Raw genomic sequence first — 17,445 nt, 5'->3', positions numbered from 1 at the left:
GCTTAACCACATATAGCAAGATCTTCTAATTATATAAACATATGCGTATACTCTTATACGAAATATATGTATACTTACGATCATAAATTGTATGAGTAATTGTTAATTAAATGTGTTTCAAAACTAGTTTAAGGTTCTTGTTTTAATCACTCTCATCGGATACCGAGAAGATATCATTGGCACGCTGATAGCGTGCTTGAGTAATCTTTAGGTTAGCCAATTTGCGTTTGTCCACAGATCGAGAAGGAGCTGCAGTTGATGATTCCGTGCTGCCGAGTCCTGTGGTTCCCTCATTGGCCACAACGTTGATCTAGCAACAAAGGAAGCTTACAAATTGCTCTAAGCATATTCAAATTTAATTACTCACAGGAGTGAGAAGACCTTGATTGGATTTGCCCAAAGTGTCACCTTTCTGCCAACCCAATTTACTCAGCATCTTAAAGCCCTTGTTAGAGCTGGCAATCTCACTGAAATCTCACACAAATAAATTAATTGGAATTAAATTTCAGAAATAATCTTTCAACTCACGTGTGCACACACGCAGTCTCGGTTTTCTCCTTGTCTGTGCTGCTGCCCACTTTGATGCGTCTTTGTGCGCTGCGATCATTGTAATTTGGATCCGAGCTGGCATTTGAGTCTATGAATTCTAAAAGAAAATATGTTAAATACACTCCCAGTCTTATTTAGTTCGATGCAACTCACTTTCATTCTCCAGGCCGTACTTCTTTTGCAGCTTTTTTAGCTGCTCCCGATGCGACAGTACTTTGGCATTGCTTGAGGCAGCTGCTGTTGCTGGCGCAGCTGGACCAATTAGCAATCCAGGCTCACACAAACCACAAGTGCTATTGCCTTCATGCACGTGACACAAAAGCTTGGTCTGTCCAATGCATATGACACTGCCATGCACCAAATCCTGCGCCCCGCTATTTATCTTGGGCTCCGACATGCGTACACCATTGAGCAGAGTGCCATTGCGAGAGCCCAAGTCCTGGCATTTGTAAATGCCCTTCTTGGTGTCGTAGTGAAAGTTCATGTGCGACTTGCTGACATTGACATCCGGTATGATGACATCGTGTGCTCCTTCGCGACCCAGAGAGCCTCCTTTGTAGGTTATCAAGTGAAGGCTGCCAACTGTCAGCTCCTGCACATTGGTCTCCTGCACAATAATGCGCAGCGAAGGTGGATACTTTTTGGCAATATCTGCAGTAATATAGATTGGATTAGAAGTGTGTGAAACGCATTGCGCAATGTGCGAGACAAAAACGCGAATTTCTTAACACCTTGAAAGCGTCCGGATGCCTTGAATACAGGCACGCTGTTGTCCGAGATGCTGCTGTCCTCATCGCTGGACTCGGAGCTGGAGCTGCTCGATGATTGTGAAAGTTCACCGTCTTCTGCATCGGGCTTCTTGTTTGTTGTTTTCTTGCGCGTGTTTTCGGTATCATCATCGTCCACATCGCTGTCGGAATGCTTGCGTCGTTTTCTACTGTGACGACGATGCTTCTTTTTATGCTTCTTTGCCTTCTTATGCTTTTTCTTGGCCTTGCGTTTGCTTTTCTCGGCACGTTCTTTGACCTTTTGCTTTTCAGCCTTGATCTGTTTTAATGTTTTCAGATCTGTTATCACACCGCCGTGTTCATCGAACTCAACATCAACGTCTTGGACATCATCCTCGTCATAAACATTGCCGTCATTTGCTGGCTGTTCGCCGTTCGCTGTGGTGTTAGCCTGAAACCAGCGAAAAGAAAAAGAAATCCGCGTTTTTATCACACATTCAGGGTTTTAGCTCTTACCTAATGCATTGCTACGCATTCGGTCTATGCTTAGTTTGCGAAAATCAGCTAAGAGTCTACTATTGACGCAGTGATCGAGGCGCTCGTGCTGCCCACACTTGCAATCACAAGGAAGATGGAAGAAGAATTCAAGATTAATTCAAGAATAAATAGCGTAGAATATACGTGTGTGATGGTCCCTTTACAGCGACCACTCCACACTCACCTGGACTTGGGCCTGTGAGTGAAACTCGTACGAATCTTTGCTCTCATCATAGCTATAGTAACAGCCCGTTTTCCCATCGTAGTAAAGCCCGTACTCCTAGAAAGAGAGAATTTTATAAATACGATTGTAAACTCAACTAACAAACAGTCTATATATAGTGGTGGGCATTGATGTAGGCTCATCGTTAGTGATAACCTCCAAAAGTCACCCAGCAAATTGCATTGCAATGCACGTCATAAAGATTACGTTGTTGTAAATTATTTACCGCATTATAGTAGTAGCCCGTCTTGGGATCGTAGTACATGCCCGACGTGGGCTCGTATACGAAATTGTTCAGATTCTCTGCATGCTTCGCAGCCTGACGCATTTCATCCACAAAGCTGAAGGCATCGCTGGCCGAAACTAAACAAAAAATTCAAGAAGAATTCAAATTATTCGCACTAGTATATATACTATATAATTCATAATATTGGTCCAAGTGAGTAGCTAAACGCTATCAGCAAATCCAATCATAATCGTGTACAAATGTCAAGTTTCTTACATCATGATGTCCCCCAACCTTAATCGACTAGCTGGCGCTAATCAATCGCATTAACTACAGAAGACTCGATGTTTGACGTACTGACGGCACGTTTTATGATTTTTTAACAATAAACTACATATATATATATAATAATATTGATGTTTTCAACTCGCTTAGCGGATGTGCTGCTTTACAACGGGTATCTTAGGAATAATAAAGTAATTTAATATTGATAACAAACAGTAAACAGTACTGTATTGCATTTTTACAATTGGAATTTGTATCTGCCTAGTTAATATATTATTATTATTAATTTAAAGCATTCAATATGTCAATAAAATAATTGGTTTTAATTACAAATACTTTTAGTAGTCGATCCGTTCGTTTATAAATTAGAAATCCAAATAATTCCACTACTCTGTACACTTCACAGTCTGTACCTCAAAAGTTCTTCAAATATTTTTTACTTTGACGAATAAAATAAAAGACAATGACAATGTTTGTGAGCTGATAACAAAATAATTGTAATACTCTATAAACCTTACAATCTGTATCTTTTAAGTCGTTCAACTATTATAGATTTTGACGAATAAAATAATGTACAATTAAAATGTCTATAAAGTGATAACAAAATAATTATAATACTCTATACGACTTTCTATCTGTTCATCATACAAGTTTTTATAAAATTGATAATTTCAATAAATACAATACTAAGCAAAATCTTAATATGTTATATATAGTTTATATATGAGTCTGGTAATGACCAATGGAAATTGTCACAAAAATCGGCTCACGCTGTTGTTTAGCATACGCTGCGTATTTTGAATTCGAATTCGCTTTGGCACAACTAAGGCAAATTTTGTTTTTATTTACTCGATGCCAAGATTGCAAACTAGCTACTACGTCTAGGAAATGGCAATGGCAATACGATTTTAGAGCTGTGTCTTATCAGGTGCAAAGCAACCCACTAACGCCGTCGCCTCACCAGTGATACAGTGATACAGCCTGACACGCTGGGCAGGTGCCTGGTTAGTTGTTACTCATCGTTCGAGGCATTCAGTCGGTCAGTTGGAACCTCACAAAGTGAAAACAAATTGAATTATAAAATATATAGTAAGCCGCCAGAGTGATGGACGTGGAGTTGCGCGAACTTATGCAAGCCTTTGTGCTCAGCGACTATCAGGTGCAAGAGGTGTACAGTCGCTTCTGCCTCGAGATCGCCAAGGGCTTAAGACGCTCGACAAACTCGCAGTCGAATACCAAATGCTTTCCCACCTATGTGCAAGAGTTGCCTACTGGCGATGAGATGGGCAAGTATCTGGCCTTGGATTTGGGTGGCACCAACTTTCGTGTGCTGCTCGTCTCACTCAAAGGTCATCACGATGCCACGGTGGAATCACAGATCTATGCAGTGCCCAAGGACTTGATGATTGGACCTGGTGTGGAGCTCTTCGACCACATTGCCGAGTGTTTGGCCAAGTTTGTGCACAAGCACAACATGAGCAGCGCTTATCTGCCGCTGGGATTCACCTTCTCGTTTCCCTGCGTCCAAGCGGGTCTTAAGGAGGCAATGCTCACGCGTTGGACCAAAGGCTTCGGCTGCCCCGGCGTCGAGGGCGAGGATGTGGGTCGCATGCTGCACGAGGCCATTAGACGACGTGGCGATGCGGATATTGCAGTCGTGGCCTTGCTCAATGACACAACGGGAACACTCATGTCTTGTGCGCATCGCAATCCCGAGTGCCGTGTGGGCGTTATTGTGGGCACGGGATGCAATGCCTGCTACGTGGAACATGTAGACAACGTGGATCTATTGGATGCGCAATTCAAGCGTAAGGAGAAGCAGATCATTGTCAACTGCGAGTGGGGCGCCTTTGGTGAGAGTGGACAGCTGGACTTTGTGCGCACCGAGTACGACAACGAGGTGGATCGCAAGTCTATTAACCGTGCCCAGCAGTTGTTCGAGAAGATGACCTCAGGCATGTATCTAGGCGAGCTGGTGCGTCTCGTCTTGGTACGCGCTCTCGAGCGGAATGCAATCTTTAAGGGCGCAGGCAACAGACGCGCTGAGTACGCCGCGATTCTTCAGCATAATATTGATATCTTCGAGACGAAGCATATTTCGGAAATCGAGAGTGATACATTCCCTGAGCTCGCAAATACCAGACGCATCATCAATCAGCTGTTCGGTATAGAAAAGGCTTCCGTTGAGGATTGCCAGAAGCTGAGATACATTTGTGAGTGCATCTCAAGCCGAGCAGCGACACTGGTGGCCATTGGAATTAGTGGATTAATCAATCGCATTGCTGATCGCAAGGTAGTTGTGGGCATTGATGGATCTGTGTATCGATATCACCCTAAGTTCGATACCTACATACGTAATACGATGCAGAAGCTGGTCAAATCGGACAAAGAATTCGATATTATGCTGTCCGAGGACGGTTCGGGACGTGGAGCAGCTTTGGTGGCAGCTGTTGCCAGCAAAACCAAATGAATTGTGCTTATACTTAATAAAATGATTACTTGTTTTTTCTTTCACTCACGTTCTTTGGTGACTTCCGTATCCTGATCATTCTCTTTGTCTGGCAAATCTCCATTTTCAGCTTGCTTGCATTTGCATTCAACGTTGTTTGATTCTCTGTTCAGCTGTAATTGTAAATGCAAGAAAATTAGTGGAAATACTTTCGTTTAAAAGTTTTCCCTCACTAATTGTTTCAGTTTCTTTTTATAGGATGCCAGCTTAGTGTCGTATTTCCTAATGATTCCATGTAGCTTTTCAATGTAGGCATAAAGTTGCTTTTGCTCCATTGACTCCACATCCTCCATGGCCTTCAACTCTATGTAATCGTGCACCGATGAATCCTCCTCGGCGGACGCCGGTGCGGCATCAGGCTCCTCTGAGGACATCTCGGTCAACGCGTGTTGCAGTTTCCGGCACTTAAACTGCTTTTAAATTCGAATTTATTGATAAGCTGACATTTAGCAATGTTTTGTTTTCTGTAAATATTTTCTGAATGGGTTATGTACACACTGAATTCAGTCTCCGATTTGCGTTCGTAGCCAACTTCAAGTTGTGCAAAACAGCTGTTCCATCGCAGTTTCGAATTTATTTGAAATTAATTGTTGAAAATATTAAAATAATATAATATATAATTTATGCAAAGGTGCTAATCTTTACAGCATAAATAGCTTTAATTTAAATGCTAAAATCAGCAAGAGTAGAGAGTTCGTTGACCGTTAGAATACTGTAAAGCCGGCTTTAAAACTACTTTTCTGAATTAAAAATGCAAAAATTGCAAGAAAATGACTTTTATTGCGCTTATATTGATAATAAAGTACTTAGACTACTCCTTCAGCATACCAAACGATATGAAATGTATCTGCCCGCCGTCTCCGAGGAGCGAATAATCTTCACCACTTGGCCACGTTTCAGACCAAAGTAACGAGCCACCGGATCACCAGCTTGGATACGCATCAACATGTTCTCCTTCAGCTTATAACGACTGAGCAGCTCCTGCTTCTCCTCTGCAGTCATGACCACATGCTCAGGCACCAATTCGTGCTCCGTTATGTTGATCAGCAACTCGGATTCGAGGAACTGTTCGAGTATGTACTTGGGCGCCATGTCCACCAGAGATTGCTTGGCCGAGGGCGTCATGCCGCCCTGGACCACAACAATGGCGCGGTGGATGTTCTCCTCCTGCATGCGGGTGCAGTAAGTCTTAATAGTTTTGATGCCAATCTTGGGTTCTTCGGGGAAGAACACAAACATCTGGTCAGTCGGATCATCGTTGTGGGCCACCAAGACAATCAAATCGGAGCGCGACGGACGCTTGTCGCTGGGTTTGTCGCCGAACATTTCTTTGAACTGCTCCAGTGTCTGGTCCAACTCATCTTGGGTTACCAAATAGCCACGATCATGACTTAGCTGCATGATGGTTTTGCGAATGCGCCACAGTTTGTAGGTTTCCGCCTCGTCATCCATTATATATTTTAATTTTTATTAAAACTTTTCAGAGATCGAAGCACGCGGCGGCGTCTTTATTTTGGCAATAGAAAAAATTAGTGTGACCAAGTTGTGAATGCAACACATGTTTTCAAAAATACTGGAAATACTAAGCGCCATTCTACAGTGTTGTATAATTTCGAAATTGCTCTTGCGTGTTGAGGGCACTGCCATCCAGCGATTTGCGCGTCCTTGTTATAATTCAAAAACTCGCAATTTGTTTTCTTTTTTTCGTCTGTCACTCGAAGCTTACATGCCGAGCATTTTTTGCGTCGTTGCTAAGAGTCTGTCGATGTATTCTATGCTCACGTTTTGTGACCACATAATGAACACACTGCATTTTTCAATATTTTACGTGTAACATTCAATTATGGCCCAGACGACAGCTCACACACGCACACACAAACGTACATGTGTGTGCTCAAGTAAAATAGACCAATAGTTGGTCTTAGTTCATGGCTTTTCCTTGGCACGCACCTCTCTCGCTGACTGTCAAGTAAAAATGCTAATATGGCTATAAAATGAGAAAATGTGTTAATTAGACGGTAAAACATTTATTACAAAAAAATACGAATAAAACCATTTTCTTTTAATTAAATTCAATATTAATCCGGATATAAAATTTAAGGTGAATGCTGTCCTTACAAGGTATGTTCTAGTCGAGGTTAGACAAAAGAGTGCTTAGGATTAGAGGGTGCGCTTTGTAATTTGAATTATCATCTGATGACTTTCGTATTAGGGTTACTGGTCTCACGTACGGCAGCTACGTCATCGATGCCTTTACTTCTAGTGTCACCGCAAATGATTGACAGTTAATTTAATAGAATATTTGCTGCACGATGCGTTCTCGAAAAATATGTTTGTAATAGCACTGTCTGCTATACTATAAATAGTTTCGACCGTAATATGAAATTGTGTGGAAAATACGCATGAGAATTGCATTTAATAATAATATTAATGGTTATTCTATTACGTTTAATAGAACAAAGAAAATATATCATGCTTTTTGACGGCCAATTGAAGCAAAGCTCTTTGCCACAGCCACTTTACCACCATATGGTCGAAAGATGAATATACAAATGCATGAGTATATGTATATATTTTGTATACATACGCACAAACATATATGTATGTAGAGAGTACGCGGTCATATAAAAGGTTTTGCAAGAAATGCAAATCTAATAAAAATCCACTTTGTGCAAGTATGAAAAATGACGATGAATTTCATTATAAATGCAAAAATATTGTGGGCAGCGAGATGAAAGTAGTGGTAAACGCAGTCTGTGTCCGCGACGTCATCATCATCATCATTCCATCAGCAGCAGCAGCAGCAGCCACAGCAACAGCAGCATCGTCATCATCAGCATAGCTGTGCTGGACAGCGCGTCAGTAAATCTGATCAAAATCATTGATGCAAGCAGCATGAGGAAGTGGCTGCTGCAGCGAAACGTCGAACGTGGTGCATCTTTGAGTCGCGCAAAGTTTTAGCTAAGCTGTTGATAACATTGATGATGATAGCGCAAAGTAGATGGCGTAGGACGGAAGGAACAGCAACAAAGAGAAGATAGATAACCGCAGTGATAATGTTTGAAGCCACAGTCAGGTAAGCACCAGCCAGCCACCAATTGCCAATGACAGAGGACGGGAAGAAGAGCGACTCGGGCAACTCGGATGCGTGCGCTGCATTGAGAATATTTAAATATTTGACTCAATTCGAATTTGATTATATACCCTGTCTCAATGAGTGCATAAGCGTTGCAACAACTTAATAAGAAATGTATACAGGGTATTTGCAATGCGACTATTCTCAAAGTGATACGCACTCTTTGTCATCACTTTCGCTTTGCCAGGTGGAAAAAGGTGATGAGCACAAAATAATGGCACAGGATGAACTCATTTTGCGTGTCGAGCGTTGCCGGGCAACTGTCAAGGAATGCATAATTATTTGCATGACGTCGCGGTCTCCCCAGACACTCGAGCTAGGCAAATTAAGGTAAATGTCGCAGTTTCGCAAAAATCAACATAATCTAAGCGCAGGTTGCAACAGCAGCAGAAGCAGCAACATCAGCAGCAGCAGTAGCTGTGAAAGCATCGACCTACAACCCATCTGTTTAGATTTTGAACTGCCACGCAATTATTTGTATAGGAATTTAAATTGAATGTCAGTTTGTTTGTTTCCATACGACATACAAAAAAGCAGAAAAAAATAAGAGTCAAGACTGACTCGCTCGCCATACTGACTGTTTAGGAAACAGTGTGCAGGGCTCTCGTTCACAGTCAGCTGCTGTTGCACATGTAATGTGAATGTGTGTGGGTGTATGAGTATGAGTGTACTCATATGTGTAGTGTAGTATGTGCATATGTATAAAAAGATTCTGCTGTTCGTCTGCTGTGAAATTCCAAATTTGTTTTATTTGATTTCTGTGCTGCCTTCGCTCGTTTTCTTGCTCTGCTGCTCCAGCTCCGGCTTCAGCTTCAGCATATTTCTCTTTCTTTTTATGCAAAATATGTGTATGTACGCATTCAGAACGTACATATAGTATTGTAGTATGCTATGAATGCCACGCCTACCCACCTAAGTCACTGCTGCGCCGCCTGTGGGCCGTCTTTATCTGAATATCGTGTCACATGTCGCACGCAGTTAGTTGCTACACCCATCGTTGTTTCCTCCTGCCCCCATCCACCATTCGACATGCTTTGCGTTGTTATTGTAATTGTTGTAAATGTCGCCAGCGACAATATCACATTTGCATATTTTTGTGCAAACACACGGCGCCCCCTCGAGGGAGAACCCTCATGCCAAACGATGTGAATGTGTGCATTTTTACTTAATTTTATTTGTATTGGATTTGCGCTGATGTCTCCTTGAAGCTCCATTGCTCGTTGTAGCTGCTGCCGCTGCTGCTGCTGCGTTTTGGAATTTTGCAATTTTCACAATAAATTTTAATTCAATTTACTGTTAAGTTCACACAACTAAACGGACGCGGAAGTGCACATTCTGGCATGACAATCGTCCTCTTCTGGCAAACGTGGACTCGACAGTCGACAGTCGTCGCAGTCGTCTGCAGCTGGAATTGAAATTTGAGCTGTGCAGTGTGCTGGGTTATCTTTATAGAGGCTACAGTGAACAACAATGTGATGGTCGACGCTGCAAATGTACTTATTAATGCAAGTGTGGGATGTGCAGATTAGGGAAGTGATTGTATAGTATTATAATGCTGGTAAAACAAATTAAGTTTAAGTGGATAACTCTAAGCAGTGGCTGATTATGATGAAAGCGAAGTAGAAGAGTGCATTTTCAATTTAAAGTTAATCGTACTGCAAATAATAATATAATTTTCTGTTTAATTGCAAATTTATTTGCTCGTTTGCTGATTAAATTAAAATCGTATTTGTATATTTAAAAGCAAACCATAAATTTATAAATTCTTTTTTTCTACAACTAAGACTCTTTACTGGCCTATGCTCTGCCTCTCTAGAAGCTGCTAGTCTAACATAAGATTCTTTACATTTTATATAACTGAATTAGATTTAAATTAGACTTAGTATTTAAAAAGTAATAACTTCTTTAGGTACAGCTCACAGTCGACTTTAAATGTAAAAATAAATTGAGTATAAAATAAATAAGCAAAAAATAAGTTAATAAGGAAATCCGCTTTATCTAATGTGTTGGGTTCATTATAGTTAGAGAGGACTGTACTGCCGCTTTGCAAGTTTGTTGTGCGGCTGCTGCTGGCGCAATGTCGCTGCTGGCTTTGTAAGTGTCTCCGGGTCTCAGCTAGTTGGTGCATTTTATGCAGCGCCCCAAAGTAGGCAATAATTTGCGTATATTATGGTAATGGCCGACGCGCATGTGCAGCCATTTTGATTCTGTCTCTCGCCGCTTGGCGCTAATCTTGCTGATTAGTTTAAAGTGAATTGAATGTGTATGCTAGCGAGTGTATGTGTGTGCGAATGTGTGTGTGTGTGTGTGCACAGCTATCAACGAAACTCATTTGAATTTGTTGTCAAAATTGCCCGTCATAATTGTAACTTTATCTAGTCAGATTTCATAAAAGCAACGACGATAGTTGGCTAGCAATGGAAAATGCAAATGCAGCGCTTGAACCACAGCACACTCAACTGACATTGCTGTAAGTACAACTCTGTGTATATGTGTGTGTGTGTGTGTGCAAAACGATTAATATTCATCTGTATGTTTTTGTTTCACTTTGGCAGACAATCGGCATCGTCGTATTACTACTATGACCCCTACGAGAAGCGTACAGTTGAGGTGCCACTGAAGTATGCATTGTTCGGTCAATAATTAACTCACTTTGTTCTCTTACTCACTCTCCTCTTTCTTTCTCCTTCTCCCTCGCTCGAATAGCAACCTGGATGCCTTCATTTCACTGCTCAAATGCGTGATGGGTACTGGAATTTTAGCCATGCCATTGGCCATTCGCTACTCTGGAGTTGTGGCCGGTGTGTTGCTTTCGCTGCTGCTAATGATGCTGCTGACCTATTGCATCCATTTGCTGGTGTGTATGTGGCAGCCGTTGCCAATGTTGTTGTTGCCTATGCTATGTCCAAATTGGAATTATTTGCATTTAGCTTTCCCGCACAGATCAGTGGCATGACCGAGTGCTGTCGTCGCATTCAAGTGCCTCAGGTATCCATGCCGCAAGCCGTACAGATTGCCTACCAAAGCGGGCCACGATGTGTGCATTGCTTTGCCAATGTGGCTGGATTTTTGACCAGCTGTGTGCTGGTGATTGGCCAGTTCGGTCTCTGCTGTGTCTACATTGTCTTTGTGGCCAAGAACTTTAAGGAAATCGGCGACTACTATTGCCGCGACTTCAATGAACGCTACTATGTCGTCGGTGTCTGTGTGTTACAGTTGCCCTTCTTTTTGATACGCAAACTGAAATATCTGGTACCGCTGAATCTCATCTCGAACTGTTTCCTCTATTTGGGCTTTCTTTGCATTATGTATTATCTGGTGAGGGGATTGCCCAATCCACAGCAACGTGAGCTGATTAAACCACCAGCAGATTGGATAATGTTCTTTGGCATTGCGGCTTTCTCATTGACAGCCGTGGGTTCGGTGCGTGAAAAACTTGCAATGTGATTTCATCTTCAACGTTCATTCCTTCCCTCAGATGCTGGTTGTTGAGGCGAATATGGCGCATCCTCAAAGCTATCTGGGCATCTTTGGTGTACTCAATTTGGCCGTGTTTTTCATACTGTTCTCAAACATATTGTTTGGCATCATGGGCTATTGGCGCTATGGCGAGCAAGTGGAGGCGAGCATTACGCTGAATGTGCCGCAGAATGAGATGTGAGTAGAAATTGTTCTCTTAATTGGTACACTAAAAATATATTCTGAAATCAAGATTTTGCTCTTAGTACTAAGAATTTTGGTCTAACAATTGCGTCAAGAACATGAAAATCTTGAAGTTAGAAAACACATCTTGATTTCAAGAACATTTGATATAAGACCCAAGTTCTTAAAAACTATAAGAATTTCGATGGATTACTAAATTTTGTAACCTATGTTAAATCTAGTAATTTTGGTCTTATTTTGAGATCTTGGAATTTTTAAACTAATGTTCTTAGTTTGAAGAATTTGTTCTTAAAATGGTCTTATTTGAGACCACAATTTATTAGACGCATGTTTTTGATCTTGAAAGTTGGTAAATTTTTTCATTGAATATGAGTAATTGAACTATTCTTTAGCCTTTCGCAGATCATCAAAGTAGCCATTGCTCTGGGTATTTTTTTGAGCTATCCGCTGAATGGTTTTGTTGTCATCACGGTTATATTTAAGGACTATGGCCAGGGATCTGAATCGAATTATTCTTATACTCTGGAATTTGTGGTGCGTGTTTGTTTTCTGCTCTTAACGGGTGAGTTGAGGAATCTCTTTTCAGAAATCAAAATTTGTTAATTTTGGTATTGTTTTAGGTATCGTGTCTGCTGTGGTGCCAAATTTGGCTGCCTTAACCGAATTGGAAGGAGCATTTTCTCTGTGCAATTTAAATCTCATATGCCCGGCTCTAATCGATATGTTTATCAACTATGCACCGGGTTATGGTCGATTGCGCTGGAAGCTAATACGGGACATAGTACTTATTATAATTGGTATTATCTTTGGCATTGTGGGCTGCAGTGTGGCCATCAGACAGCTGGTGGAAGACCTTCGAGGGACGTTGCAAAGCATGCAAGTCTAAGAGCGGCTTTGGCTGCATTTAATTGCAATATATTTAGTTGGTTTTGTGTCGGTTTGTTGTCTTTTCGTTAGCTGTATCAATGTTGTTGATTGTCTGACTGCCTCCGCCTTAGCCTTATTACGATTTAATTAATTGCCCAGCAAGTGTTCATTTCCACTAAGTCGCCTGGGCTAAAGCAGAGTTGTTTAGCATTTTCTTTAGCAAATATTTTTTGATATTGTAGTCATTAAATTGGAATTATATAAAGCAACATTAAGTATACGTATTCTTGTTGGTCTACAGAGTGTCTTGCAGTCTTGCATGCTTTTATTGCAATGTTGTTCAGATTAATTAGGCGCTTGCTTGTTGTACGTAAACTGATCAACTGCACAAATCATTTAAAATACAACGAGCTATAATCAAATACCGTCAGTTAGTCGGAGTCAGTCTGGGAGGCAGCGGATGAGGCAGAGTCTGAGGCAGTGAGCCACAACAATTGCGACGAGTCCTTTGCGATTCTAAAATTGAATTCCTTGCCTCAACGAAGCCCAAACACAAAAAAACTTGCAGCCAAACTTCGTAGCTGTTGTTCTCTGGCCCCAGTCCTATAAACTAAAAGACAAATACGAATACAAATACAAATACGAGACGTCTTGCTGGCAACTGCAACTATAGCGAATGCTATATATATGTATAAACATATATAAATAGGCACATGAAAAGCAACTGCCGACGCCGACTGTTGACTGTTGCAGTGTAAATAGCACGGCGAGAGCAAAAATACAATAAAAAAAGCAAAGCAAGGGAAAAACCAATAATAAAACAAAAAGAAAGCAAGTAGGGAAACATGATGCGAAAATAGCAAAGCAGCAGCCCAGCGTTCGCTCTCTTCTCAAGGAACTGCAGGACGACCGCTGCAGCAGCACACAAAACACAATTTCCATTTTCAAATAGTAGAAAAGAAATCTTGCAACTGCCTGCGACAGCATCAACGGTGAGAAGAGGGATGATGAGGAGGGGTATGAGGAGGGGGCAGACCTGGAGTACAACTAAAGCTGAGGCTGTTGTCCTCGGGCATGATTTTTGCAGACATGTTGCTTAAAACTTAATTTACAATCAGTGCACTGGGCCTCGACTTGGGCCTCAGCTAAGCAAAAGCGCCAAACAAAATGAGATCATGTCTAGGACACAAAAGAATGCAGCAAAAGCTGCGAGGACGTTGCCACGTTGCTACGTTGCCAGCAGCTAGTTGCGGCCTCTGCTGCTGCTGCCACAAAATAATAGTATACGTTTATAATATTGTGGCAACGAAGAAGAAATTTATTTTTGTCCGCATCATGTTAGTGCCATTATCAAACTAATGTGCCCTGTGCAAAGTCAGCGGCAAGGAATTCCAGAGTGAACTTTGACTTTGACTCCTCCTGGAACTGGATCTTAAACGGGCCTTCGGGATGCTTGTCGCATGGCAGGCAGTCAGGCAACGAGGCAGCCGGCAAACAATGCGTGTTGAGTCTTCAACTTCAACTTCAACTTGCGGGACTCTGTGAAATTGTAGACTACTTGCGCTGTCACATGTGTCTTGTGGTTGCCTGCCGAAAAACGTTTCACAAATTGCAAATTCCAATTTGAATGCAAGACTATTACGAATGCTCTTTATAAAGTTATGGAGAAGTATGCGACTCACGTCGACAATTTTATTTACTTATTATGTATGTGGCGAGAGTCTATCATTGCAATAATTACAAGTATTTGAGGTGAATGCAATAAATTCTATGTGATATGCAAATAACTTTTCAAATATGACACACTTTGTGCGGAGCGCGTACAGGTAGCACTTCTGTGTTGGTCCTTAATATTACTATTAAATAAGTTGGTAAATATCAAGTATACGTTGTGGTTAACTCATTCCCTGTCAACTGAATTTGGCACGTTCACATTTTGTGCCTTTTAACATTTGTTTACTTGACTTGTGCAGCGTTGACGTCGGGTTTGTCAGACTTGTGTACAATATTTATTTTGGCCACACACACACACACACACTCGCACATCCCTTATCTTGAACGTTTGGATTTGGTTTGGGATTGAGAACTGAATTTGGGTTCAGGTTTGGGTTTGAGTTTGAGATTTGGCTTAGTTCATTATTGATTTCAGTCACTGGCAAGTGAAAGCGCCTAAATGCTGCTACGGATGTGTTTTGCATATTAAAGAAGCCTTTGCAATTTCACGTCTTATTCGAAAACGGGGTAAAAATTAAATTGAAAGCGCTGCACGAAAATTGTCACGATACGAGGGGAGGGACGAAAATGTAGAAGGAAAACTCTCCAAGAAAGAGTCTAGAGTTATTTCAAGTATTTACTTATTTATTTTTTATTCAATGAAATTTACTTGAGTACTTGCAAGTTGCAGTCCACAAAGTTGAGCTGAGACTGCCCCAAGTCACATACGAGTACTGGTTGAGTTTCTCATTTTAGGTTTCTTTTTCGGCTAGCTCTGGACATGTGCAATTTGAAATGTGTGGAAGGATGGAGGGAAGGCAACCAAGAGGTTGACGTGAAATAATGCTGGTATGCTGCAAGGAATCGCATGGATTTGCTTACTGTCATTCATCTTGGCGAGTTTGTCTCTGGCATTTTTCGCTTTTGTTTTGCGGCATGCGATTTCAACTAAAACGCTTTAGCATTAGACTATCGGCAAATAATATAAATACAAAGGATCACCGAGCGAGCTTGTCTGCAACAGAATGCCGGGGCCAAACTGGTCAACATTGTGCCAGCGCATAAGTTGGCATTCTGCAACAAATATGTGTACAATGCAATGCACACAAAGCCCGAGCTTAGACAGATAGTGGAGAGAGAGAGAGAGAGAGAGAGAGAGAGAGAGAGAGAGAGAGAGGAGGAGATTGGAGATAAGCTTATGCAAATCGTTTTGGTTAAATCGTAGACATAGACCTACGACTTGGGGAGGTGCATTGAAGGCCAGGACTCATGGATTAGAATTGAAGACTGTGCTGGCTGGCTGGCTGGCATCATCATAAAAATGAATGCAACACCAAACAGTTTGCAAATCACTTAACTCAACTCGACTCAACTTCTTACCCTCTAGCCAGACTATCTGTCTGTATGTCTGTCTGTCTGTCTGTCTGATTGTGTGTCTCTCTCTCTCTCTGCTCGCTTGTTGGCTTATTTGCATGCCCAGCGGGTGGATTTGGATGGTGATAAGGTACCACAATCAGTTGCAATGTGCAACTTTAAGATACAATGTTTCAAACGCCGTGCACAATCAGCAGCAACAGCAGCAGCAGCAAAAACAAAGACCAAATTAACTGGGCATGTAACTAATTAAGTGTGTGAATTCCAATCAACTCAAGGCAACATCCAGGACTTTCTCTCTCTCCTTCTGAGCTTTGTCTTGCCGTCTCTGTCATGGGCTGTTTATTGCCTCGTCTAATGAACAAACTAATTGCAACGGCAACTGCAAAAGTAATCAAAGTGGTAGTCAGTTGCAAAACCATACCAAACCAAAGCCAACTCTCTCTCTTTCGGTTGGCTCTCAAGCAAAAAGGCAATAATAACAAAACTTTGTTCAAGAATTTTGAGAATGTTGCACAAATATGCGCAAAATGCAAGAAAATATGCTTGGACGTAGCCCTCTCTCACATGGCCCCCAAAATAATACAGAGTGAAAATAGAGGGAGCGGAGAAAAACTAAGCTCAAGTGTTGTTGCCGCTGGCTTATATCAATAATTGCCAAAAGCAAATTGGAAAAGTTATGCGCCTGCAGTTAATGCGAAGCAATGGCAATAGTCGCAGTCCATAACAACAGCAGCAGGAAGTGCCTCAAAAAACCCAAATATACCCATAAGTGTGTGCACATCTACATATGTACTTCTTCTTCTATATATACTTAAGCTAAAAGTTGTCTCAAGATTGTTGTTATCGTTTTTAAGGCGGCCGCTTAAGAAACTTTGCCTAAACTAATTGTCTGTTCAATACGCAAATGCTCTCGAAAAATTCTTTTTATATTCTCAACGTAATTAAATAAATTTGCAGTTTTTTTTTACTTTGTTTAGCTTTTCAAATAGTTTCATAATTAAATTGCATTTCAGAGTAGTTCAAAGTCGTCTTTTGCATTTCGTATTCGTTTTGTTTTAATTTTGTTGCAACTTTATTTATTTATTTTTTTTTGCTTTTCTATTTTTCTAGGTAGAAGTTCCACCTGAGAGCAGGGCAACAGCAGTTCTTGAAGTCGCTCTTCAAGTATCGACATTGGCATCAATTTGATTTCGGTTTTGCCTTCGACTACTTTGCATTATTAAAACTGCGGCTAAACTTTTCAAGCAGCCAAAACTTCCGAGTATTACTTCGCTATACTATACTATATATTTTTGGCAATGGCAATGAAAGGCAAATATGTATTTGGCTAAGCGGTTTATGCGGCTCATTGCATTGATATTTTCAGTTAGCAGTTGTAATGACGACATGAACATGGCCAAGACAAATTAGATGCACAGAGAAGACGACGACGCCAATGAAATGATGTAGAGAAACTTTGCAAGCGATTTGTGTGGTAAGATTACAAAAACTTGGATTAATTATAGAAACCAATTCACATTTCAATTTCTGCCAAAGCAGAGTTCTTCGCCTGCAAACTGTGCGAATTATTTATCAGATGTCTGTGCGCCGCTTTTGTCGACTCTCGCTTCTTTTTCGGGCTACTTAGGGGCC

The 17,445-nt window shown here is 41.2% G+C and overlaps 4 protein-coding genes across 9 annotated transcripts; 2 read left to right on the top strand and 2 right to left on the bottom strand.

Annotated features, from left to right (window-relative positions):
* Window positions 1-117: 117 nt before the first annotated feature.
* Window positions 118-5,548, bottom strand: LOC132789286 (angiogenic factor with G patch and FHA domains 1). The gene is made up of 9 exons (XM_060797206.1): window positions 5,231-5,548; window positions 5,068-5,170; window positions 2,264-2,400; window positions 1,999-2,094; window positions 1,281-1,728; window positions 703-1,200; window positions 529-646; window positions 368-467; window positions 118-310 (listed from the first exon to the last, which is right to left on the bottom strand). The coding sequence occupies exons 1-9, from the start codon at window positions 5,429-5,431 to the stop codon at window positions 143-145; spliced, it is 1,869 nt and encodes a 622-aa protein (XP_060653189.1). The 5' UTR covers window positions 5,432-5,548; the 3' UTR covers window positions 118-142.
* LOC132789287 (hexokinase type 2) lies at window positions 3,432-5,062 on the top strand. The gene has a single exon (XM_060797207.1). The coding sequence runs from the start codon at window positions 3,654-3,656 to the stop codon at window positions 5,016-5,018; it is 1,365 nt and encodes a 454-aa protein (XP_060653190.1). The 5' UTR covers window positions 3,432-3,653; the 3' UTR covers window positions 5,019-5,062.
* A 265-nt stretch (window positions 5,549-5,813) lies between the features above and the next one.
* On the bottom strand, window positions 5,814-6,592 carry LOC132789491 (DNA-directed RNA polymerases I, II, and III subunit RPABC1). The gene has a single exon (XM_060797544.1). It carries the CDS (start codon window positions 6,507-6,509, stop codon window positions 5,877-5,879), a length of 633 nt encoding a protein of 210 aa, XP_060653527.1. The 5' UTR covers window positions 6,510-6,592; the 3' UTR covers window positions 5,814-5,876.
* Window positions 6,593-10,511: 3,919 nt separating this feature from the next.
* Window positions 10,512-13,012, top strand: LOC132792777 (glutamate transporter polyphemus). 6 transcript variants are annotated; one of them, XR_009633041.1, is made up of 8 exons: window positions 10,512-10,663; window positions 10,749-10,814; window positions 10,900-11,050; window positions 11,137-11,616; window positions 11,672-11,850; window positions 12,249-12,418; window positions 12,477-12,793; window positions 12,855-13,011. XR_009633041.1 is itself a non-coding variant. In XM_060802249.1 (7 exons), exons 1-7 carry the CDS (start codon window positions 10,611-10,613, stop codon window positions 12,740-12,742), a joined length of 1,356 nt encoding a protein of 451 aa, XP_060658232.1. In that variant the 5' UTR covers window positions 10,512-10,610; the 3' UTR covers window positions 12,743-13,012. The 6 variants fall into 6 exon arrangements, 5 of the variants coding, with proteins under 5 accessions (XP_060658232.1, XP_060658231.1, XP_060658235.1 ...); XM_060802249.1 differs by having other exon boundaries at window positions 11,137-11,607; window positions 12,477-13,012; XM_060802248.1 differs by having other exon boundaries at window positions 12,477-13,011.
* Window positions 13,013-17,445: the final 4,433 nt, after the last annotated feature.

The sequence above is a fragment of the Drosophila nasuta genome, chromosome 3, assembly GCF_023558535.2.
Source record: "Drosophila nasuta strain 15112-1781.00 chromosome 3, ASM2355853v1, whole genome shotgun sequence".
NCBI classification, from domain to species: domain Eukaryota; kingdom Metazoa; phylum Arthropoda; class Insecta; order Diptera; family Drosophilidae; genus Drosophila; species Drosophila nasuta.
This window is presented reverse-complemented; position numbering and strand designations above follow the sequence as displayed.

Coding starts and splice junctions, on each gene's coding strand:
- LOC132789287 (XM_060797207.1), top strand. CDS start 3,654: ATGGACGTGGAGTTGCGCGAACTTATGCAAGCCTTTGTGCTCAGCGAC.
- LOC132792777 (XM_060802248.1), top strand. CDS start 10,611: ATGGAAAATGCAAATGCAGCGCTTGAACCACAGCACACTCAACTGACA. Junction 11,617..11,671: donor CATTGACAGCCGTGGGTTCG/GTGCGTGAAAAA, acceptor TCCTTCCCTCAG/ATGCTGGTTGTTGAGGCGAA. Junction 11,851..12,248: donor AATGTGCCGCAGAATGAGAT/GTGAGTAGAAAT, acceptor ACTATTCTTTAG/CCTTTCGCAGATCATCAAAG.
- LOC132789286 (XM_060797206.1), bottom strand. CDS start 5,431: ATGTCCTCAGAGGAGCCTGATGCCGCACCGGCGTCCGCCGAGGAGGAT. Junction 2,095..2,263: donor CGGGCTACTACTATAATGCG/GTAAATAATTTA, acceptor CTCTCTTTCTAG/GAGTACGGGCTTTACTACGA. Junction 468..528: donor GAGACTGCGTGTGTGCACAC/GTGAGTTGAAAG, acceptor GTGAGATTTCAG/TGAGATTGCCAGCTCTAACA.
- LOC132789491 (XM_060797544.1), bottom strand. CDS start 6,509: ATGGATGACGAGGCGGAAACCTACAAACTGTGGCGCATTCGCAAAACC.